Below are 25,622 nucleotides of genomic sequence, written 5' to 3'. Positions count from 1 at the left end.
AGCCAGGTAAAGAAGTGGATCAGTATTTTCCCCCTCAGATAAGAAAGACCTGTAAAAAAGCCAGAACTTTTATCTGGAGTTATGTGTTTTACTCATCTATTGAGTAGGCTAACCACTCTGATATTCTAAGGCGGGAAAGCGACAGACTTCAAAAGTTGCATGGTTTAGAGTTCTGAGCTCCTAGGAAATGAGCCAAATGTAACAAAGATTTTATTTGTGGCCTGATTCTGCTCTTATTGAAATCAGAGTTTTTCCCCGTTGCCCTCAGGTGCAGCAGGAGTTGTGAACTGCTATGAGCTGGGAATCACAATGCTATTAATATTGAAATACTCATGAATATAATGATATGAAAATTAAAGGTGGCACAAGCATGCTTGCAGTCTAGAGGTAGCTGATTTTGTGAAAATATGAAATGGAGATGGAAATTTTGCTTGTTTCACAAATGTACAGAGATCAAATAGGAGCTATGATCAAGCCTAAACCGGCCAAGAGCAATCTGCTGAAGCAGGAGTATAAAATGAATTATAACGTGATAAACAGAAGGCTTTGAACAGGTAAGTCTGGTAGGAAGAAACATTAACAAACACAGTCTGAAGGAATTTATCATTAGGGAAGCCTCCAAAACAGCAACAAAATCAGCTCCTGAACATCAGCCTGCCGAGAATATTCCAACCCTCAGTAAAAACCATGGGCCAGTCTCTGCAGTCATTCTTCAGGCAGAGTTCCCATTGAAGTCCATGGGAGCTTTGAGTGTGGATCAACTTCTCTTCTGACTTCACTTGGAGGTGGGGAATAGCAGGCTGTAGAGAAGCCTAAACCAGGGGCCCAAAGCAATTTCTCAGTCCATATTCAAATAGGAAACTGGCAGAGTCAGATCTCACTCCTATTTGATTTTTATTCAGTGCTATATTGGACAAAACTTAGGTTGATTTCGGCAGAAGGTTTCCATGAGTAAAAACTGAGTAAAGTCTTCAGGACTTTGCCCAATAACAATCCTTAGTATTTACAGAGCACTTCACAAATATTAATGATCGAAGCCTTCTAATATCCTGGTGAGAAAAGGAAGTAGCGTTCTCAGATTTTAACATAAAGGAATGGAAAACAAATGACTTGGCCAAGGCAGCAGAGTAAGTTATTGACAGTGCCAGGATCAGAACTGAGATCATCCTGGTACCCAGTTTTGCATATATGCCATTATATTGCTCCTTTGCAATGTCGTCTTTCTCTGGTTCTGCTAAGAGAGGACTTAGCAGTGGGCAGCTTGTGAGGTAGTTTTCAAGATGGCTATAATCTATCAATCATCTACACTCCTGAAGTTACTAAGCTACCTGTATGTACTGTAGCTTCTGCTTAAAATGAATTTCTACAGAGTATTTTTGGGCCTAGTTTTTTTAACATTCTTTCCTAACTGGGTTTCTTAGGATTTTGAAGGAACTTAAATAAAACTCCAGAGATCAGAACCAAAGGGGTACATGTTTGTTTGTTTATAATCTTCAAAGGCACACATGCAAAACTGTGTGTGTATTGTGGCATGCACAGCTTTGATTTGCACAAATGCATCAGGCTGTTTGCACACCTGAACTGGGTGCACATGCTTTTGCAGATTTGGCCCTTAAAGATCACTTGACTTCAGTGGAGATAAACCAAGGATGAATTTGACTTTAACGCCTACTGAAAGGTGCTATATTGCAGTGGTTCTCAACCAGGAATCTGGGGCCCACTGTGGGGCTGCGAGCTGGTTTCAGGGGGTCTGCCAAGCAGGGCCGGCATTAGACTTGCTGTGGCCAGGCCAGAAAGATGAAGTCCCACCGTATGGGGCTGAAGCCAGGTGCCCCGAGCCCTGCCACCCAGGGCTGACACTGAAGCCTGAGCAACTAAGATTTGCAGGGCCTGCTGTAGCGTGGGCCCCCCCCGGCAATTGCCCTGATTGCTACCGCCTAATGCTGGCCCTGGCTTTTATATGCAGAAAAACAGTTGTTGTGGCACAGGTGGGCCCTGGAGTTTTTATAGCATGTGTGGGTGTGGGGGGAGGGGAGGGCTCAGAAAGAAAAAGGTTGAGAACCCCTGCTATTTTATATTGTTTTCCTTTACGAGAGGTGGGAGAGTGAATCATTATTCTAGTGACAGAGGTAGCAGTTATGTAACTACACCAGAGATGATGTACTGTGTAGAGCTACCTGGCATTAGCTATGGGCATTCTCTGCCTAAGGCTGAGCTCTTTTGGAGTTCTCCGCTGAGCTCCAATAGCTAACCAGTGGGAGAGCAGCAACTGAGTCTGTGTTAATCAGACAGTGAGATATTCTGAGTGAGGCATTTCATGCACCTGGCTGACAGGTGGGAGTGGGGCTGATGTATGTGGAGACTGGAGTTGTGCTGCAGAGGAAAAAAAGGAGCTATTATGTCAATTATATAGAGTGTGTGGAGCATGTAATGATTACGCTGAGAGCCAAAGAGAGAAAAATGCAAAGGGCCACATTTAGCTACTGTATTATATTCTCCTACATTATACCAGCATAAATCCAGATTAACTACATTGGCTTCAGTGGAGTTAATTGAGTTCACACCAGTGTAAATGAGAACAGAATTAGCCCAGCAAAAGTTGGATTTTTCCCCCTTTTCTCCAGCGAGGTTCTACATATTCGGCTGCAGGCTTGGCTGCTGTTCATTGTTTATCCATCTTAACTTTAGCAGATCAAGCCAAGTCTTCCTGGAGATAGCCAAGGCTTCATAGAGGGAGCTGCTCTGGAAGGCAGACATGTGCCTCGGAGTTGGATTACTCATGATGGACTCCACGCTTTTAAAAGTAGTTTCTTACAGTTTTTTCCTTGGGGGAATTAGAGGGACTTGGATCTCAGAAAGTGCCCCACTAAGTGATTCCGTAAAACATAATCTATCATTCTCTTCTGACCTGAGCAGTGAGCAAGTATTGTTTAAATAAATAGAGATATCCCATCTCCTAGAACTGGAAGGGACCTTGAAAGGTCATCGAGTCCAGCCCCCTGCCTTCACTAGCAGGACCAAGTTCTGATTTTGCCCCAGATCCCTAAGTGGCCCCCTCAAGGATTGAACTCACAACCCTGGGTTTAGCAGGCCAATGCTCTAACCACTGAGCTATCCCTCCCCATCTCCATCAGGCTATTTGATTGTTATCCCTTAAGAACCTCACCCAGTGGAACATAACTGAAGGAAATGAAACTCCAACCCCATTAATGATACAGACAATGCCTTTCACTAAACAAACTCAGCCTTCTTGACTTTTCCTTGCCAAATAGAATGGCCTCTGCCCCTCCCTTACAGACTCTGTAGGCACTTCCTGTAACTGGGAGTGGCTGTGTAGCCACCAGTAGTTGGCAGCTAATGGGATAAACTCCCACAGTCCCTGAATGAAACATATGACATGGGCTAGAATTGTAGTCACAAGTGGCAGCTTAGTGTTAATTCCTGTGGCACTGATGGACAATACATGCCTCCTAACCATAAACAGACACTGTATCTTAATGGACAATAGAATAGAGACCTTGCCAACAATAGATGAATAGATTCATAGCAAAAAATGAAATGTTACAATGAGGGAAATAAAAAGATCCAGAGCTGTGCATTGCACAGCTATCAGGTAAGCAATGTACTGTGCCTCACTATGCAGCTGGTTAAATGCTATAGAGGCCTTATAATTAGTTTCAAATCCTGCTGTCTTCACTCGAATTCCTACTGAAGGACTAAAAACTGAGTGTGGAGTTGAGGGTTTGTCACTGCAAGATAGCAGAAGAGCCAAGATCCATCATCAAGTTCCAAGTTATTTTGGATCAGAAAATAAAACTGAAGACTTACATTTTCAAAAATGAGACACCCAAAATCAGTGGACAAGTAGAGCACCCCAAATAAGAATGCCCTTTAGAAAATGTAGTGCCATGTGTTACGAAATTAGAATCCCAAAAGACAACAATTAGCACTTAGCCTGTAAGCCATTAACTCTAACTACAGGACAGTCAACCATCTCATAGATAGATAGAATTTATAGAACACAGCATGCAGAAAATTGGTTAGGTTTGCAAATTCTAAATGAAATTAACTTGCACTTTGGTTGAAATAAGACAACAGCCAGTAAGATTAGACTGGATTAGCAAACTCACTAAAAAATTGAATAAAATAAGACCTCCATAGAGGAGCAGAAGCATTATCTCATTGCAGATCGTTGATCTGTTTAGTCAGGTATCTTGTCTCTAAAAGTGGCCACTTCCCGATGCTTCAGAGGAAGGTACCAAAAATAGCCCCCCCCCCCCAAAACAACAACAACCCAACCTACCAACCAAACAAAAAAACAAACCATAATGGTCAATGATTATTAAGGCTGGGAGTCTGGCACAGCGGCACGGAAGTCATGGATTCCATGACTTTCCAGGACCTCCATGACTTCTACAGCTGGCAGATGCGACTGAACCCAGGGCTGCCTGCAGCAGCAGCCGCAGTCCCGGGCGGCGGGGCTACCTCCTGCCAGCGGCAGCGGTCCCTGGTCGCTCCCTGCCAGCAGCGGCTGCGGCAGTCTCGGGCTGCCCCCCCTCCCCCGAGCACCAGCGGGCACCCCAGAGGCCCCCTCCCCCTTCGAACACCAGCAGGCACCCAGGCGCCCACCCAGCACCAATGGGCACCCCAGAGCCCCTCCCGCCAGCACCAGCGGGTGCACCAGCGGGCGCCCCAGAGGCCCGCCTTCCCCCAGGACCAGCAGATGCCTCAGAGCCCCCCACTGTAGCAGCAGCGGGCACCCCAGAGCTCCCCCTCCAGAGCAGCAGCTGCACCCCTGGAGTCCCCCAGAACACCCAAGATTTAGTCAGGGGTATATAGTACAAGTCATGGATAGGTCATGGGGCTGTGAATTTTTGTTTATTGTCCATGACCTGTCCATGACTTTTACTAAAAATACCCATGATTAAATCTTAGCCTTAATGATTATCCAGCATCTTATCTTTCTTCTTCCCCAAGCTCCCCCTCCTGTTCACTAGTATGTATATAATAACAGACCTTTCTCTTAGTGCAGGAGAAAACCCTAGTGATTAAGTACTGCTAAAACAAATGGTTTGTTTTTTTAGCTGTCAGAGCAGTAGGGAGTTGTTATTGCAGAGGGACATCTTACCAGAACACTGGCCTTTCAAATGTTTAAGGCACTGGGGCTTGACTGGCCCAGGTTTGACTGGCTCAGAGATACATGGTGTATGGAAAGGTTTTCATCTCTATAGGTACACTGATGCATGAATCTCAGAATCATGTTCCAATTAAAAACTTCTTGTAGAGCTAATGTCAACCCAAGCTTCTAAATCTGTTTACAGATCAGAAAGCAGCAAGGAAGTACTAGGCTTACGGCTATCAAATGGGATAATATGAAGCAGGATTTTTATGACTGTGCACACATTAGAACATGTACCAAGCAAGGAATGGCTGTGGCCTGGCATAAATTTGCTGGTTTGTTTGGGTCTGATGAAAATGTTTATTTTCAGCATCATAACACTGTGTAAACGTAACAAGCCGGAGTCAGATGAAGTCATTTGAGTTGCATGCAGAAGAAATTTGACCTAATGTCTGAATTTGGGTTTACCATTTACTTGCCAACACATTTTGATGAATGCATAATTTCAAACAGTCTATCTGTAAAAAAAAAAAAAAAAAAAATGTTGTTATTCCTAAACTGTTTTAGTTAAGAACTCCTGGATAAAAAAGGCACTTATATATAAAATAATATGATGGTTTATTATTTTCACATGGCAATTAATCATTTGCTCACTATTAAATTAGCTGGCCCCTGTGGTTGAATTTGCTTTTGGTTTTGCATCAGGGTCAGTCATGCCCTCGGATTTTTAATTAACTAACCAACCATCACACTAGGAAAATGTGTAATTTTATACATGCATATAAATTCATGGAGATGTCCTATCTCATAGAACTGGAAGGGACCTTGAAAGGTTATTGAGTCCAGCCCCCTGCCTTCACTAGCAGGACCAAGTACTGATTTTGCCCTAGATCCCTAAGTGGCCCCCTCAAGGATTGAACTCATAACCCTGGGTTTAGTAGGCCAATGCTCAAACCACTGAGCTATCCCTCCCCCTAAGAAGTTAACTGAATATAAAAGTTCATTTGCTTTTACTGATGCCAAATGAAAGCAGGTTCATTGTGAATAGAATAAATTGAAGATGCTCTTTCAGATCCTATGGCCTGATTAGGAGAAATGGCTTCCCATTCCAGCATGTTAAGGATAAACCATCACAATACTTTAGTCAGAGCCAGAGTATGGCAGGCTGTAAATGATACAAGATTCTAGTAAGAATTAGGGCAGTGGGAAAGAGCAATGGATGTTACTTAAAAAATGTGAGAGTACTGTAAGACATCAGAGTGAAATATGTATTTCATTTGGACTTGCCCATTGAGAGGAGTTAAGGGGATTCAGAGTAAGCAGCAGCAACCTGAGAATCGCTGCCCCATAGCAAGCAGAATCCCTTAGGGTAGGGGTAGTCAATTATTTTTTGTTAAGGTCCAAATTTCTTGGTAAAGGTATAGTCAAGGTCCAGACTCCAGAGAAACATTTTTCACACAGCAGTAACAATAAGGACAATAAAAAGATTTTGCGGTCCGTTCAAAAGTGTCTGGCAGTCCGGATTTGGCCCACAGTCAGCCTGTTAACCACCTCTGCCGTCAGGGGTGCGGAGGCTCAGCCCCATCACTTACTGATGCAGCATGCGTTCCCTATACACTCGCTGCCTGAAGTTAGTCAGCACACAAGGACTGCACATCTTTTACACCTCCTAAATCTGGCAGAGCACACCCTCTTAGAGCAGTGAGGTTCCAGTGCCAATGTACACAGCCTCTCAGTGCTCACTGGCCTGATCCCGTGCCCAGTGATGTCAGTGGAAGTCTTTGAGTCAGTGGAGTGTTGGCAGGGGTGAAAGTAACTTAAGTGACTTCCCAGTATGCAGGGCGGCCGGGGACCTGAGCAAGGTGGGGGGGGAGTGGCTCTGGGCCCCCGAAAGGGCGGGGCCTTGGGTGGAAGGGGCGGGGCTGGGGCCAGACTCCCCCAGCCAGCCCTTCAGCACTGTCCGGCTCGCGCCGCCCGGGGCTTCAGGCAGGGCCGGCTTTATGACCCACGGGGCCCGATTCCAATACCCGGTGGCAGTCCGGGGCTTCAGCGGCACTTCGCAGCGGGGGGTCCGCTCCGGGTCTTCTGCGGCACCGAAGGACCCCCCCTGCCGCCGAAATGCCGCCAAAGACCCCCGGAGCGGGGCCCGATTCCGGGGAATCGGGTGAATTGGCTTAAAGCTGGCCCTGGCTCCAGGGGCGATTTAAAGGGCCCAGGGCTCTGGCTGCTGGCGCGGTAGCAGTAGCGGCGGCTGGGAGCCCCAGGCCCTTTAAATTGCTGCTAGAGCACCAGGCCCTTTAAATTGCCGCCGGAGCCCCATGGTAGCGGTAGCGGCAGCGGTAGCTGGGAGCCCTGGTGCTCTGGCGGCGATTTAAAGGGCCAGAGGCTCCAGCCGCTGCCGGGAGCCCCAGGCCCTTTTAAATTGCCGGGCTCCGGGGAAGCTGCCCCTTTTGGCCCCCTCCCCCATCAGCGGTCCTGCCAGTGATGTTGGCTGTGTTACCATACCGTACTGGCTTACTTTCACCTCTGAGTGTTGGATCAAGCACAGGAAGTGTTTGCATCATATTCTGACAAGGTCCTGCAAAGGTAGAGACTTCTGTGTACTTTTTGAGGCCTATTTGTATCCTGCTCAGTAAAGGAAATGTGTGCGTTAGTAATGGGTGACCTTTAAGGGAACTTAGTTTGGTTAAAGAAGTTTTGTACGGTTGGAGTTCTCCCAATAATGTCTGTTTAATAAATTCATGCCACTTTTTTCTCTTTAGAAACCAGAAACATGGCAACAAAGGAGAAGCTGCAGTGTTTGAAAGATTTCCACAAGGACATCCTCAAACCTTCCCCTGGCAAGAGCCCTGGGACACGCCCTGAGGACGAGGCAGAGGGGAAGCCGCCTCAACGGGAGAAGTGGGCGAGTAAGATTGACTTTCTGCTGTCCGTGGCTGGTGGATTTATTGGTTTAGGCAATGTCTGGCGGTTTCCGTATCTCTGCTATAAAAATGGCGGAGGTGAGTATTTTTCTCTCTCTCTAATTCCTTCTCATTCAGCTATACATTCGTCCAACCATCCATCCTTCCAATACGGTAGCATCGGAATGTCTCCCACATATTTAAAATCGAAAGATCCATAACAATCTCTTTTCTCTTTCCCAACCTGTAGGAGAAATTGCTTGATTATTTCATAGTTAATATCCAAGCTCTGTTATGAAAAAACCCAACAACCTTGAATTTTACTAGTATTACAGTTGAACTTCACTTTTAACTTACAAATAAATATATACGTTAATTATATGGATCAATATTCTCAGGGTAAATGTAGAATAACTCCAATTAATGGCGCTACTCCAAATTTATAGTGGTGCAACTAAGACAAGACTTGAACTGAACATTTCTTTTGGGTTTTAAAATAAAAATACTGCTTTAGCTTAAATGAAATGAAAGTATATCTAATCCTCATCATCTTTATAGATGTTCACTTTAAAAAGGAATGAAAATGCCCTTTCCCTTTGGTTTGTAACCATTCTATTTTTAATCTTTGAACAGGGGCAATAATCCCAGAAAAGTAAAATTGTTATATGTGTACACAAGGGTATCAAATGTGTTTCCTTGTTACATATATCTACCGCAGCATGTGTAGTATTCTTCATTTTGAATTCTTTTAATCTTTATTGTACATCATTGTGTTTTCTCTACAGGTGCATTTCTTATACCTTATTTCATTTTCCTGTTTGGGGGAGGTCTTCCTGTGTTTTTCCTGGAGGTGGCGCTAGGACAATATACCTCTGAAGGAGGAATTACATGCTGGGAAAAGATCTGCCCTATTTTCACTGGTTAGTTATTTTCCTGCCATATCACGACACAAGACACAGTTAATGAATTTAATGACATGTTACTTGGAAATTTTCAAAACAGCTGTGCTGATGGCAGAAGGTGTTATTAATGGGTAATTTCCATTTCGGCAACCAGTCCTGCAAAGTGCAGAATGCCTTCGCCTCCCATTTTTCCAACACCAAGGCCCTGGTTCATCAAAGCCCTTAAACACGTGCCTAACATTGCTACTGCGGGGTTTATACATAAATTGAACTGCCTTGCTACATAAGGATGGGATTACTCAGGTGCTTAGCACCGTGAATGTGTTTAAGTGCTTTGCTGAAGCACTGAATAAACTATGGGGGAAGTTCACCCCTGGGCAGAGGGCCACCACGAGGCATATACACCACTTAAGCTACACTTAAATCCTCAGATATTAGGGCCTGATCCTAGAAAGGGACTCCCATTGATTTCAGTGGTCTTTGGATCAGGTCTCTAAGGTACACCCTTGATGTGGTTTATTGCTTAAAAAACAGGGGGCAAGTATATGCCCTTCATGTCCCTCACAGCTGCTATTTGTTGTAGTAGCTGACTATATGATATTGGTTCCTGGAAAGGTAGACGTCTGAGAGTATAAAGGAGAAATCATAGTATTAATTTTTGTTGCTGTCGTCTTGTTAACTGAGAGAAGTGCCAATAAATAAGAAAGAAGTTGCATGTTGTGCACTAAATAGGCTCGCAGCAAGAGGCTGTGCAATCTGTGAGAAAGAGAGAGGGCGTTTCACATTGTGTTGACGAGCGTTGGAGAAGGCAGTGTTCCCTTGAAATACTAGGGGATCAGAATCTTTTCCATAGTCTCATATCCTTTTGCGAAAGTGCCTTTCCAAATATTATCCTGGACTGGAAACCAAACTCTTTTTGCCATGCAAAACCTGGCATCACAGTTATATTTACATGCACAGCGGGAATTTGAATGGCTTTCTGAGGAAAGATTCAGGCATAGAGCTTTTGCAATAATTAGATCCGACTGTGAAAAACAACTCTGATTGCTCCATATTATTATTAAAGGGCATTTGCCAACAAATGAAGAAACACATGCCGTTCACAAGAATTGTGCTAATGCCACTCTGAAATTTAATGGGAATATAAAATTAAAAGCAGGTTACCAAAATCCTTTAGAATCCCTAACTGCATCCCACACATTGACTGGCTTCAGAGAGACACTGGGAAATGAACTGATTTGTTAGAATTAACCCCCATTAATTATGAGTGATTACACTGGATATATACACCTATCTCATAGAGCTGGAAGGGATGCTGAAAGGTTGTTGAGTCTAGCCCCCTGCCTTCACTAGCAGGACCAAGTACTGATTTTGCCCCAGATCCCTAAGTGACCCCCTCAAGGATTAAACTCACAACCCTGAGTTTAGTATGCTAATGCTCAAACCACTGAGCTATCCCTCTCCTCCTAAGATAAAGATGCACTACTTTCCTTTTCAAAATTTAAGTGGGAATGGGCACCTTAAATTGATTTAGGCCTTGATTCTGCCACCCTTACTGATCCTGAGCAGTATCTTACTCCTTGAAATGAATGGAACTACCTAAGTAAGTAAGATTGTATCCAATGGGCCAAATTCTCAACTGTTATACTGAAGTCAGTGGAATTATCCTGATTTACACCCCTTTCTTTTCTCCCCCTCCTCTCACTAGGCCATGGGGTGGGGGGAGAAGGAATGCTCTTGGTTTAAATAAAAATCACCTTGGTATCCCTGGAAAAGGAAATTTATGGGTCTAATAATATGGCTAAGTGAATGTTCTGACTGAACTGTAGAATAGATAGTACACTCTATGTGGGGGGGCGGCAGAGGGGGTTGCACTCAGCACAAAATTCTTGGCTGTGGAGAATCACATTGCAATATGGCTTAAGGCTGTGCAATATAAGGCAGATCTGCCAGGTGTTGACACAGTGTATCAGTAAGCACCTTTCATATAAACCTATTTATTTCATGTAATAAATAAATTAATTAATTAATTTTACAAACTATTGTAAGTCTTTGCTGGGAAAACAGTTTTTCTCGCTCCCATTCCTAAATGGAACATTAGCTTCAGAAAGCCCTTCAAGATTCTAAATACTAGTGGTCAAAAGGTATCAGAAGAAGGATCTGTATGCAGGCCTTTTGTTTCTTACTTTAAATAAAGAGACTGGTTCTCCTCTGACACAGAGGTACAAATCAGAAGTAATGCCAATGAGATTACAGCGGTGTGAGAGGAGTCAGACCCACTGAATAGTTTCGGAATTTAATTCTGCCAGAGCTGCATTCCATCACCTCCTTGATTGCCATTTTAAGTTGTGGAGGACGTGGCCTTATCTGCCCATGACCCTGTGTTTAAAAACAAACAAGGGACATTTTTTATTGTCAAGTATTGATAGCAGAGTTAAACATTGATCTTATTAGCAATAACAAGCACAAATAGCATACTTTCTTTGCAAAAGAGAAATGGGTGCATAGACTATGGCTTTCACTTCGCTCGCTTTGGAATTTTTAAACACTCGTCTTATTTTGCACACACACTGAACCTTCTGCCCAAGGATCTCATTAATACCGCTGCAACCACTGGTGCTAGTGACAATCAGTGACAGTAGCTTGGTTATGCTTTAGTTGCGTGTGCTGTTTAATGGGATTCAGTTTCCAATAGTGGTATATCCTACACCAGGATTTAAATCCACAGAGTATTAAAAAATAACTTTAAATGTCTGAGATTTCATAGTGTTGGAATGATAAGTGACCATTATGTATGTGTTTTATTTATTTATTTTGTATTAGGAATCGGTTATGCTTCCATAGTGATTGTGTCCCTTCTGAATGTGTACTACATCGTCATCCTGGCTTGGGGAGTGTACTATCTGTTCCAGTCATTTCAGAGCGTCCTACCTTGGTCGCTTTGTGGTCAGAAGTGGAACACACCTACTTGCGTGGAAGACACTCTCAGGAAGAACAAAACACTCTGGTTGTCACTGAACATTACGAACTTCACTTCGCCCGTCACAGAGTTTTGGGAGTAAGAACATGCATTATTATTTTTTAGAGCACTTTATTTAAAGGACAGAAATCATAAATGCAAATATCTTCTTCTATTGAAACTCCATGGGGAATTTTAGGTAAGGGAAAATGAATAGATCTAGGTTGGAGGCCTTGCCTATAGCCTGATTGAATAATTGGTGGCCAGCAATTAGAGAAGGTGCACTGGTGCTGACCCCAAAGCTTAGACAACAGCAAGCCAGGGTGCTGAATCAGGGCTATACTCAAGCATAGATAAGGCCATAGTGTCACCTTCTTATAGGGTGACCAGATGTCCCGATTTTATAGGGACAGTCCCCGTATTAGGGACTTTTTCTTATATAGGCGCCTATTACCCCCCAACCCCTGTCCCCATTTTTCACACTTGTTATCTGGTCACCCTACCTTCTTAATGCCAAACGCTACGTGCAGCACTGATCCTGGCCAGTCCGTAGTGTTGTCCCATCCAAGTACTAACAAGACCCAACTGTTCTAGCTTCTGAGATTTTAGCCTTACCCAACCTCAAAACAAAAATCCCGCCTCAGAAAACTACTTTTAAAGTAACGTTAAGGATCTGACTTGAACCCACAAAAGCAAGCGAAAGCTTGTGCTAACAGTATTGTCTTAATTCTTGTGGTACTTGGGTATTGCTGCACACATGAGGGTAAATTCAGACCTACTGTAAGGGCTGCAATGCCATGAATTTCACTAAATCCATTGAATTTGACCTATGGCATAGGAGATAGCTCAGTCTTCTCAGATCCTTGCAAAAACAAATAACGATGATCAGAGTTAATGGATAATGAATAGCCTGGGTTTTCAATCATACATTTAGGCCTGGTCTACACTGGGGGGGGATTGACCTAAGATACATAACTTCAGCTATAAGAATAGCGTAGCTGAAGTCAATGTATCTTAGGTCGACTTACCTCGTGTCCTCACGGCGCGGGGTCAACTGCCACCGCTCCCCCGTCGATGCTACTTCCTCCTCTCGCCGCGGTGGAGTACAGGAGTCGACGGCAGAGCGATCGGGGATTGATTTATCGCGTCTACACTAGACGCAATAAATCAATCCCCGAATCACGTCTACACTAGACGCAATAAATCAATCCCCGATAGATCGATCACTACCTGCTGATCTGGTGGGTAGTGTAGATGTACCCTAAATTGTAAAAACAATGAGGAGTCTGAAGAAGTGGGGTTTTTTTCCATGAAAGCTTATGCCCTAATAAATCTGTTAGTCTTTAAGGTGCCACCGGACTCCTCGTTGTTTTTGTGGATACAGACTAACTTGGCTATCCCTCTGATACTTGGTACATTTAATTGTGATTTTCTTTGCTTCTGGAGAGAAGTGAACTTCTAAATATTACATTAAACCTCTTCTTTTTCATTGAAGGGTGTAGGAATGGGAAAGGAGGCACAAAGGCCCAGATCTGCAAAGGTATTTAGGCACCTAATTTAGATGCCTAAATACCATTGAGTATCTGGGCCAAAAGATAGTCATATGTAGTGTATATAAATGCATAGGTTCACCCAATCGAGTACAGCAAGTCTCCCAAAACCTGTCTTGGTTTGAAAGGATTTTGATTTTGTTTTCTATTGTGAAAAATACCCATTCATCTCTGGGTTGTGATTCTCTGCATCAAACATCAGTTTGGAACATTTCATTTACAAGTACCTTGAGAATAGGGGTTTACAATGGAAACAATGACAGACCATTAATTATGGTTTTGTGAGCACAGCTGTTGTTGCCTTTCCCCCTCCCTTCCTTGTTAATACACTTTCTAAATGTATAACAAATCACTTACTAACCTGGCGAAGATGCCAGTCATTAACGTGGCAAAGAAAACTGGCAGAGATATTAAACACTGCCCGTTATTGTACTTTTCTGTGATCATTTGTCTTGCACCAGCCTACTGTGTAATCTTGAAGAAGATCTTGCTTTTCCCAGATGCCTGGAGTTTATCAGGCTGAAGCTTCTTGTCACAGTTTCTCCTGCGTTTCACATTATAAATTCTGTTTTGCACAATCTGATTTCTGAATGGAGAGGCACCTCTGCAAACAGTGTATTTGCACAGGCATCAAAAATTTGCAGAATAAAAGGGAATACAAAGAAGATCTGTGTGATGTAAGACCCCCATGAGCAGATTCAGAGATTATGTACTTGCTTGGCTTGCCCTGCTGGTTTATTATTAAGTGTAGCATTTGCTTCGATCCCAGGTTGACTTCTTCAGGCCACTTAAATTCCAGTTTGACTCCTTGAATCAACTTGAACACCCTTCTGTATTTTATAAATAAACGTAAGCTAGTTGCCGCATCAGAAATGACATCCACACTGCAAATATTTGGCAGGTGTTAAGTTTGGAAAAAGAATCCTAGGAACTGTACTGAAACTTGTAACCCAAGAGCTGAAGATGAGCCAGTAATGTAGAGTAGGTCTTGGACCATCAGATGATTGGTGTAACTGACAGAGTGCATCCTGTATTACCAATTTTTTCAGTGTGTTATTAGCACTAAGTGTCTGTGCTACGTGACAGTTACTTTCCCAGTTCTGATTTCCTGGGTGGTGGACTGGTCCCTCTAAAGATATGGGGAGTTGAAATGTTTTACTAGACAGACATTCCACATCAAGAAGTCAAAGACCAACTGGAACAGGACAAAAAGCAATCTTCTAATGTGGATAACAAATCAGACTAAAGAGGTCTTGCACACATCTAAGCATGAAGAAGGACTCCCTGTATCTTGTACACTGCCTTCTCCTTACCTCTATCTTCCTCAGCTCTGTTAAGCTTATGCTGTCTCACTTTTACATAAGAACATAAGAATAGCCGTATTGAGTCAGCCCAATGGCTAGCCAGCTCAGTATCCTATTAAAGAGTTAAAGTGTTAATGGGCAACTTTCAATATACCATATCTAAGGCCAGGCCAGACTTTATACAGTACATTATTTTTAATCTCCATTCGCCCCCAGCTCCCTAAAGCCTTTGATAAAAGGCAATGGTACAAACCAGCTAGGTTTCTCAGGTAAAAATATACCTGCTGCCAGATATTCTGCCTTCAGAGGCAATGCTACCACTGTTAGAGCTTGTCTTCACTACCCGCCTAGATCGGCGGGTAGAAATCGATCTCTCGGGGATTGAATTATCGCATCTCGTCGGGACGCGACAATCAATCCCCGAATCGACACGCGTACTCCACCAGCGCAGGTAGGAGTAAGCGCCGTCGACAGGGGAGCCGCGGCGGTCGATTTGCCGCCGTCCTCACAGCGGGGTAAGTTGGCTCGGATACGTCGAATTCAGCTACGCTATTCACGTAGCTGAATTTGCATATCTTAAATCGATCCCCCCCCCCAGTGTAGACCTAGCCTTAGTCAGCTATCTGAATAGGCTGGGAGGACCCCAATGCCCAGGAAGAGTTTTACCCTGGAAGACCGAGGAATACCATCGTGTTACTCTACCTGCCAAACTTCACTCATCCTTCGGAATAAGATCATCGGCCCTTATCATTTTTATTTTTAAAAGCTTGTGTTATTGCCTCGATCTTAAATATCCCATCATTGAGACCCTGCAGACCCACAACTGTAAGAATGACCTAGTCATGTCTGAATGAAGGAGGGTAGACACAGACTTCTCTCAAGAAGCACAATAACATAACCTGTGGCCAGTTAACAATAATTTGTGTTGTCAATCTTACTGGTCTTGGTGGACTTTTTGGACCTGAGTTTTATTGGGACTTCAACAACGCTTCCCCTTGTGGAACTCCATGCCCCCCCATATACACACTTTTTCAGCCTTAACACATGGAAGTGATGTATTTTACACATGCAGAGTCTAGCAGCCGCGTGGCCCCAAAGTGTGTGCAAATGCTAGTTGCACATGCAATACGTGATTCTGAAAATAAAGCCCTTTTCCTTAGGAGCCAGTCAGCTAGGAAACTTGTCACCTACGAGACATTTATATTTGCCACTCAGTGCTCAAGCATTAACAGTCATACAAAAAGCCCACAGTGCTTGGAGAAGAGGCTATTATCCCCTGATTGAAGGAATCCACACTGTTTTGTGATACAGTTAATACTTATTTAATTTTTTGTTTCTGAAACTAAATGCCCTTTTCAATCTGGGAAACGGATGTGGTTATCTTCATCACTAGTGTGTGGTAAAGCTGACACCACACTGATATAATTGGCCTCACTGATACATTAGCCTCTTCATGCTGTATGACATGTGCCCCTTCCCTGTCCTGCTGGACATACAGTAGAGCCTGACATTTCAGTTCATCTGAATTAACATTCTGTGCAAATCACATGCTTACTTGAGCAGCAGTAAAAGGGGTTAAGCAAATCTGGCTTTATCTCAGGAGACTTACATCTTGCTATCATGTGCTTTAGATCTTATTTCTTCAGATTTTCTTTTAACGTTCTGAATTTTAAAGTCTTACAAATGCAGTAATGCGAAAGGGGTGAGAATTATGGGACAGCTCCCATTAAACAAGAGCTCTGATTGTCTGATGCTGACCAAATGTTTATAAATGGCTGGTAATCAGCAGACCTTGTTCATCCAAATCCAAGAAAGCCTGTCACATGTTCCTGGCATGTAACCCCGAGGAAAGCAAAATAAAACTAAACAAAATCCGACTTAGTCTTATGTGCCCTTGGAGGCAAATAAGATTTACGAAATTGCTTCTTTCATAGCATTCCCTTTAGTGAATTGCTTGTACACCTGATTATAGTACTAGTTGTTATTGCTCAGTCTATGTTAAAAAGCACTTCCTCTCTCTTGGTGTGAAAGGTCCTGACCGCATTCATGTGATTAATTGACATGGGACACCCTTCAAGGATTGCCTAACTCCGCTCTTTCTATTTTTGTGCATATTCTGGAACCAGTTACAACTCCTGTTTTTACATTCTCCGTGTTATTAGTCCATACTGGCTCTATGAAAAAAAGCCCAAGAATACATGTTTGATATTTGTCCCACGGAATATATATATATACAACAGAACACATCATGCAGGCTTGGTAACGGAGGGAGTAATGGAAGTTTGTCCATATCACCAAAGCTATTGTGCAATACAGTTCTTACTCCACCTAGGAATGAAATTATAAAGATGTTACAGATGCAGACTGATGTGTTTCTGCTACAGAAATATGTTGGTTTTGGTTGCCCGACATAACCTAATGCAGACACTGTAGTGGTGTGTGCTGAACTGGCTCCTTGAGGTATTCATCCTTTGCAGGGGAGGATGGCTGAAGACAGCAAGGGAGCACATCAAACAGTGCACTTTACTAGTCCTATATAAAAGAGAAACCTACCTGGCTCCTAGCAGATTCTGTTCTCTTCCATAGAATGTGAGCCCAGAATCCTGGGTCACATTCTAGGTAAGGTGGTCATCTGCTTTTAAATCTATAAGAGAAAAACAAAGAGTGGTTCATGAAACATGCCACATACAGTCTTAGCCACATACATTCACAGATCTCCAGTTTCCGAAAGGAAAAAGGCTATTCAGTGTTTTCTTGCCCCAAGCCATGTTGGCTGCTTATTAGCATGTTCTTCCAAACTGCCTTTCAGCTTAGAAAGTTGGGCTTTATTAAAAAAACCCCATGGGAGCTTGAAACTGAACGTTGGTCTCCTTGCAAATTCTTCATTTTCTTCTCCCACATACACACGCCAGGCCTGATCTTGCTGCTGCTGATTCCAGTGAGTAAGGACTCACTCATATGAGCAAGGACTGCAGAATTATACAATTGTTTGTTATCATAGGGTTGCTCCTAATTACTGAGTAGCTACACTGTTTGGGGAGCGTCTGTTCTAGTGAGTTCCATTAGTCTTTTTCCACAGCACCAAATACACTCAAAAAATGTTTAAAAAATGTAAAGCATTTAGTTCTGAGAACACACACACACACACACGCTCAAATTATCGTAACAAATTTGCAAGCTAATATTAAAAAAAGGCAACCATTTTGGGCCTTCTAAATGGTCAGTTTCTCTTTATTATCAAAAATTTATAGCACTTTTAGGTCACTGGTTTTATTTATTGTTATTGTTTTTTCCAGGGGGAACAAAAAAGCTTGATAGACCCGGGTGGGGGTGGGGGTGAAGCTTGGTGCATCAGATTGCTATGACCTTGCAGGGTTTGGTAAATGTTTTTATCCTGACAAAAATCTGTTACCTAAACTTGTGTACCTCATCGGCGTGTGCAGACACATTGACCTGCTGTGCCCCTTGCACTCCCGATAGTGGCTAAGGGGTGGCTGCTGACTTTCATCGTTGGGCAAAAAACAAAACTCAGCGGCATTCTTTCATTGAACAAATTAGACTGTGGACAATGTCCTGCAGTTCCAATACAGCCAAAACTTTCATTGACTACAGCGAAAAGTCTTGCATGACGAGGAGTTCAGGATTTGTCCCAGTGATTTCAGCAGAGTTTTGCCTAAGTAAGGAATTACCGTAGTAGGATTTGGTCGTTTATTGCAGGCAATGAGGAAAAGTGTGACACAGCCTGTTCATGGTAGAGAAAGTGACAAACATGCCACTTGGAGCGTGTACATTGCCAGAGAAAGGAAAGGAAGTAGTTTTATTTCAATATTTGTTCTTATGGAAATTGACAAAAGAAAGAAGTTAATAAAAAGTTGTTTTTATGAACCTAGCTATTCTGATGCTCATGTTTTTGCCTCCCCAGTAGAAATCTGTGTTTATTTTCTAAGTTGAATAACTAAATAAAGTTTACCAAATATCTTTGGTCAACTAAACAAGGACCTACTTGTGATGACATTGACTACCTTTGGCACTCATCGGTAATGGTTGCATGCACTAAGCCAAGATAAATGGAAAGGGTAACAGAAATTGTAACAAATCCAGGCTCTGCACTGCAAACCAAACTCCTTAATGTGTTAACTTGACACACTGTTGTCTCTGATCCCTATAATGATAGTCACGGTAACAGACTGAAAAGAAAACACTGATGTATTGTGGCCTTTTTGAATAAGTGTGTTTCAGACATTATGGGTGATATTGACATACAAGTACACTGTGGCTTCAAGGCTGTTTTGATAGAGATGCCAGTAGAGCAGTGATTCTCACAGCCGGTCACCGCTTGTTCAGGGAAAGCCCCTCACGGGCCGGGCCGGTTTGTTTACCTGCCGCATCCGCAGGTTCGGACGATCGTGGCTCCCACTGGCCGCGGTTTGCCACTCCAGGCCAATGGGGGCTGCGGGAAGCGGCGCGGGCCGAGAGATGTGCTGGCCACCGCTTCCTGCAGTCCCCCATTGGCTTGGCGTGGCAAACCGCGGCCAGTGGGAGCCGCGATCGGCCGAACCTCCAGACGCGGCAGGTAAACAAGCCGGCCCGGCCCGCCAGGGGCTTTCCCTGAACAAGCGGCGGACCGGCTTTGAGAACCACTGCAGTAGAGGTCTGGCTTCCATCTCCATGAAGAACAATTATAGCAAATAACTTCAACACTTGCAACATACTTATGTGATCATTAGCTTCCAAAAGGAGCCTTGGTCAAGATGCTGTATAGTATGTTGGTCAGAAGAATCCTACAGACAGCAGACATACCTAGGGCTTAATCCTGCAAACCTTTACTTATATGAGTAATGCTGAGTTAGGCAAGTACATGTTCATAAGATTGCAATTTTAAAGTGCAGCCAGTCCAGTCATTGCCATAAGTAATGTGTGTAAACTTGCAGAGCTTATAAGAAAACTTCTGACTAACTGCTTTGTTGCATCTTTGTCTTGCTTCTTTTCCTTTCACGCATTAAGGCGCAACGTACTGAGCCTGTCTACGGGGATTGAAGATGTCGGTGTTGTCAAGTGGGATCTGGCACTGTGTCTTCTCTTTGTCTGGGTGATATGTTTCTTCTGCATTTGGAAAGGCGTCAAGTCTACTGGGAAAGTAAGTGCTCTCTTTGCCCCTTTACAATCACTCCCTTAGAAAAGTCAGCAGTCCAGTGAATAATAGGCTGTGTCTTTTGTCAATAAATAGTGACAGCTTCCATGCGAAAAATGTATTTTCACACTGAGTAAGAGATGGACTTGACTGGTGTTGGAGGGCAGTGGCCAGTGCCATAGTACAGAATCCCTCTGAACCAAGCGGATGTTAATGGAATAGCATCATGAATCATAAAGACGACTCAGGAAGCCGTTTAAATAGCGCCATTTAAGACAATGGAACCTAGCCAGTGCTACCTGTACTGGTGAGGGTGCCTCAGGCTTTACTGAGTGGTACACTACTTGCCTCTTCCCACATAATAATAATAGTTACACCACGGTGTGCTTCTATGACATGTCATCCACAGAGCCACTTTCAATTCTGCTGCAGTGCCACTGGAATCAGTGGATCCACAGTGGGGATAAACTGAAGTCACTGGGAACTGCTGGATGCTTAGCCGTTTTGGAAAATCTGCCCACTTATTTAGATGCCCAAGGACAGATTTAGGAGCCTAACTTTAAGCACTCATTTATTTAATGAAAACGCTCGTCCTAAAACAGCAGCACCGTCTTCTTTGCCAGGGTCATTGTCCAAGGGCTACTCTGACACTCAGATCTATTCACTGTTTATTCAGTCATTTCTAGTGTGCCTCTCACTGCAGGGTCTACCTTCCTCTCTGAAGTTTTCTATTAGGTGGATTGAGCTCAGGGCTAAGTTCAACAACCTTGATATCTACACTCTATATTTTAGATGCCTGCTGAAGGCCACAGTAGTTAAACATTCACAGACTCCCTTGGGTGCTCCGAGGTTTTTGTTGACTGGGACCCATCTGTGGTTCCTCCCCTCCCCCACACCTTTACCACTGCACTCTCCAAAACCACGCCATTCCGTATGGTAATAATTAGACAGCATCTGAACCTCATTCCATTCCAATAGTGTGCAAGGAACAAAGTACAGAAGTTTCCACACTGTCAATTAACGAGGCGATGCCTGGTATTTATTGCCTCTTTAAATATATGGTAGTGGTTCTGTACCATCATTTCTCTCTCCCTTTGACTTTATCGTAGGGCCTCATTAAAAACATGGTGCCTTATTCTTCTGGTCTCCTGCCAGTTTTAGGTCCAAAGAGCAGCTTCCACACCTCTAAATCTGTGCTGACCGAAGATGGTTGTATTCTCTATTGTCACTGTTTGGCATGACCTGTTGAGTTGGGTTGTCAAGGGTCATAATGAAAGCGAGCATAGTAATCTCCCCAGCAATAGTAGAATGGAAACAAACACTTCCTGAGTACCTTTTGCGATCGTGATGGCTGTTGGAGTCACACCACAGTTCAGACAGCACCAAAAGATTTTCCAAGCTGCTTATTGTGTACAAAAAACAAACCCTTGCTATAATGCACCAGCATAATCAAAATCAGCGAGAGTGTATGCTAGTCTGAGACGGTCAAAGGGCTGCAGTGACTTGAAAAAGTCAGAGGTTTGCTGGGAACTTGCACAGGTTTTTCAATGCATAACTCAACTGCTGAATATCTATTTGGTGGGTATGTTTTCTTGTGCATCCCAAACTCCCATAGACTTGAGATGGAGTATGCAGTGCACAACAAATGCAAGTCTGGACTCTGAAATGTTCCCTCTGCCCTTGTATTTCTGTGCCAGGGAATTAACGCTGAGCCTTTTTAAAAAAGCAAAAAGGAACGGTTAAAAAATATCAAATAACCAACAGGTTTTTCTGGAAATTAGGGGTATCTCAGACCTTAATCAGAATTTACTATCTGTCCCTCCATTGTGTTTTGAGGACACAGGGCCTGGTCAAAAGTCCATTGAAGGCTATGGAAAGACTCCCATTGAAGTCAGTGGAAAGATTCCCATTGACTTCATTGGCTTTGGATCAGGCCAAAGCAAACTGAAGAACTCTAATGTAGGCCTGGAGTAATTGGATGAGTGATTAGCCCATAGTTTAATTTTATAGATAATTTTTTACATACTTAACTGCTTTCCAATGTACGAATAACTTCCTGAAGGGGAAAAAATAATCTTTTTTAAAAATCTTGTTGCAATATATTGAACAAAAGAAACAGTCACGAAAAATAATAGCCCAGTGTTTTGGGGACATTTTGTATAGAGTGCTGGAGCCTAAAAATTCCTTCAGTCATGTAGGGGATTTCCTGCCCCGCAAGGGGGAAGTCCATTGTGTAACAGTGAGTTCCTGTGAATGCAGACACAGCCTTGTTATAAGAGAGCAGGGATTTTTATGGGTCAAGATTATATAAAAAGGGATCATACAGGACAAAAAGTAAATAACTTTTTGAAAGTTTTTAGATGAAACTAGGCTAATGTATAATCCATATTATTTATCAATGAAAAATATTACTGAGTTCCAAGAGGAAAAGGAAGAAAACCATATGCATGAAACGGTTTTCTTTGAATTTTATCAGTCTGGCTACCTGAGTTGTTATATCAATGCCAGCTTTGATTTCTCCTGGTTACTCTCCTAGGACACACTTAAAAGACAAGTGGATGCATCGCAGGAGCTTTTCCCTGATTAAACTAAATTTCGAAAAACAAAAATGTATTTTAAATAAGGCAGCAGAGCTGTAATTACCTGGCAGAAACATCTGACTCCATTTAAAAAAAGGAAGAAACCAATCCTTTTTGGAAGGCAGAGATTGCCTGCAATAGAGTGTTAGTGCTTGTCTGCCCAGGGAAATTGATCAGCATAGCTATTCTGAAATAACTGTTCTGTAATAGCTATTCCTGAATAGCTCCCTGTGTGGACACATTATTTTAGCATAAAAGTGATTTTATTCGGGAATAATTACTCCATTCACAAAGCAGAGTAATTATGGAATAAAGTCCCTTTTATTTTAGAACCGGGCAGAATGGGGGTTATTATGGGAAAGCTATGCCAGTCAGCTTCCCCCCTCTAGGCAAGCCCTCGGCCTTATGTTCTGAAGATAGTGCCCACAAGGTTTGGGTGATTCAGTCTTTAGTTCTCAATGATTGTATCACACTCTGTCTCTCCAGGATTCTGCTGGTTATTGCTCTGAGCTGGAGATGTTTATAGCTGCAAATGGGCAAGGAGGGCGTAGGCATCTCTTGGAGAAGGGGACTCTCTTATTTAGTTTTTTTTTTTAAAATCACCTTTGAAAAATTGTAAGTGGATTTAATGCTTGCAATGAAGAGTATAGTATCGGCTTGAGCCATACAAAGGTTCTGAGTGCTAAGCAGCGCACTCCAGTACGGAGCCTTCGCGGGGGATAATATACCTCAATCCCAGCCTGCAGCAACCCCTTCTGTTCTAGTCCAGCAACTCTCTTGAGCAGACACTGCCATTCATACCAAAATGAGGACTGGTTTGTTTCTCATAGGGGGAGCCTGCCAAATCTCATTTGCACTGTGGCCTGGGTCACGGATGAAACTCAAGTCTCCAGCTCTTTCACTGACCCAATGCATTGCCAAAGCCTTCCAGCTGGATTCCTTTTTATTTCTGAGAAGTGCCTTTAAAATCCACACAGATGATAGCAGTATTCTCAGACAGAACAAGCCTGCAAAGCCTTCAGTGCTCCTGGACTTCACTGGTCCCTGCATGTAACCTTGTGTATAGCTAAGCTGCCTCCCTGTTAGCAAGGTACATGGCAACACCTGTATCATGAGAGAGACGTGTATATTGGCCTGATAGATTAGCAATAGCACAGTGCATAGCAGTATAGGAGATTCAACTCCGGGCGTGGGGCCGACAGCTGGGACCCCAGAGCTGGGGAGGGGAGCGGCAGCCAGGACCCTGGACGCGGGGCCGGTAGCCAGGATCCTGCATAAAACCTGGGGGTGCTGCAGCACGCCCTGCATCCCTAGTTCCCGTGCCTGTGACACCTTTCATACATTCAGGCTCCCAGTAGATGGATGAATAGGTAGAAAATGCTTTAATTGCTCTCCAGAACCTGTCAGAGGCAATGGGTTAGGGGAGTGGTTGGAGCAGGTATCTGGGAAGTTCATTTCCTGGTTCTGCTCTGCTGACTGAGAGACCTTGGGTAAGTCTCTTAGTCTCTCTAGGCCACGGCATGCCTAGCTGAAAAATAATTCTTACCTGCCTTACAAGATAGCTAAATTCACTTATTTTTGTTAAATACTTGGAGATCCTCCGCTGGAAGGTTCAAAAGAAGCTTGACATAACCCACTAGTGACCCTTTGCAGTGGAGGCTGTTACTCTTCACTGCCAAAGGTGAGCCTGTGATAAGAGAAGGTGGCAGGGGGCAAAGAGAAATTTGTGACTAGTGTGAACAGTCAGCAGAAAAGGCCTTTGCAGCTGTAGGCTGCTGGCCGGCAGGACCAATGCTCACCCAAATGTGTTCAGGCCCTTCCTTCAGGGCATAGCTTATTCTTCAGACAGATAACTCATTAACATCAAAACAAAGCTATTCCCCTGACCACAGCCTGCTTCCAGGGTTCAGAGGCCTTTCCCCTTGCCTCTCCAGGTCTTGCTCCAGGGCCCACCATGCTTCCTGCAGCTCCTTCCCTCAACAGTACTTTTTCAGCCCTTTTATAGGAATCACTTCCCAGCTGGGTCGGACAAGCCCCTCTCCCAGGCAGGAACAGCTCCTCTAAAGACAAGCACTGTCTCCAAACAGAGCAAGCCGCTTCAGGCCCTATGGTCCTTAAAGGGGCAGACCACCCTGTTCCAGCATCATCTTTGCCTGGAGATGCAGACAGTATCTCCTGGAGACAAATCAGACCAGACTGTTACCTTTGCATAGACTGAAGGTTGGAGGAACTTAAGGCACCAGTTGAACGCTACAAGCCAAGAGGACAGTTGAGAGTGGAAGAGAGGATTAACTAAAAATGTGCTTAAACAACCAGAAACTCAAATCTGAGCCTCATGAAATGCCAGGCGGATTTGAATTCAGATCCCTGGGTCTCCATCAGTTTTGGTTGTGGGTTGAAAGGACACCAGTTATATATTTTGTTTCTAAACTAATTGTCAAGGACTATACATATTGTCACTTTGTTTTGGCAGGTTGTGTACTTCACCGCTACATTCCCATTCGTCATGCTTATTGTGCTGTTAATCCGTGGTGTCACCCTGCCTGGAGCTGCAGAGGGCATCAAATTTTACCTTTACCCTGATGTATCACGGTTAGCAGATCCACAGGTATGGGACCACTAAGTAGGAGCAGGGAGACTTCCCATGCTCTGAAACAAGAGGGACATTTAGAGGTGGGTGGTGGTGCAACAACAGGAGATTTTTTTCCATGATCTTTATCAATCCAAATATAGCATGGACATTAAAACTGGGTTGTATTTTTCCATTGTATCTGGTTGAAAAGGTCATTGTTAAATGTGTTAATGCATCTTTCCATGTGTGTATTTTTGTGTCAAAGGGCTCTGAGGCTGTAGACTCTGTCCAGTTATAGAATCTCAGCTTTCTTGTTGGTATTAGGCTCTGGACAAGGTAAGGGAGATACATTTTTTTTTAGGAGGATAGTTTTTAGTTTCGAAGGGAATCGAAAGAAAGGAGAGAAATATGAGCGTGGCAGATGGCACACCAAGGAGCAATTGTGAGTATCTGTTTCACTCTGCCACCACCTCTCAGGAGCAGGACATCGGGGAAAGAAGTGAACAGAGTAGTGGAAAAATGAAAACCATTGCAAACACGTGAGAAATCTGTTTTCTCATGCAAACATATGAGAGAATGCACAGAAGACGACTGCTTAGCACT

General features: G+C 43.5%; 1 protein-coding gene across 4 annotated transcripts in view; it reads left to right on the top strand.

The window, feature by feature from the left end:
• Positions 1-25,622, top strand: part of SLC6A6 (solute carrier family 6 member 6) — a 74,735-nt gene that overhangs the window by 26,423 nt on the left and 22,690 nt on the right. For all 4 annotated transcript variants that reach the window (XM_024207519.1, XM_024207518.1, XM_024207517.1 and 1 more), the window contains 5 exons: positions 7,882-8,121; positions 8,808-8,942; positions 11,748-11,982; positions 19,742-19,874; positions 24,921-25,055. In XM_024207519.1, the coding sequence (XP_024063287.1) occupies positions 7,893-8,121; positions 8,808-8,942; positions 11,748-11,982; positions 19,742-19,874; positions 24,921-25,055 (867 nt within the window). In that variant the 5' untranslated portion in view covers positions 7,882-7,892. The remainder of the gene's footprint in view (positions 1-7,881; positions 8,122-8,807; positions 8,943-11,747; positions 11,983-19,741; positions 19,875-24,920; positions 25,056-25,622) is intronic.

This window comes from Terrapene carolina, unplaced genomic scaffold, assembly GCF_002925995.2.
Source record: "Terrapene carolina triunguis isolate 2854851 unplaced genomic scaffold, T_m_triunguis-2.0 Scaffold89, whole genome shotgun sequence".
Classification (NCBI taxonomy): domain Eukaryota; kingdom Metazoa; phylum Chordata; order Testudines; family Emydidae; genus Terrapene; species Terrapene triunguis.
The sequence above is the reverse complement of the archived record's forward strand: the minus strand, read 5'-3'. Positions and strand labels throughout refer to the sequence as shown.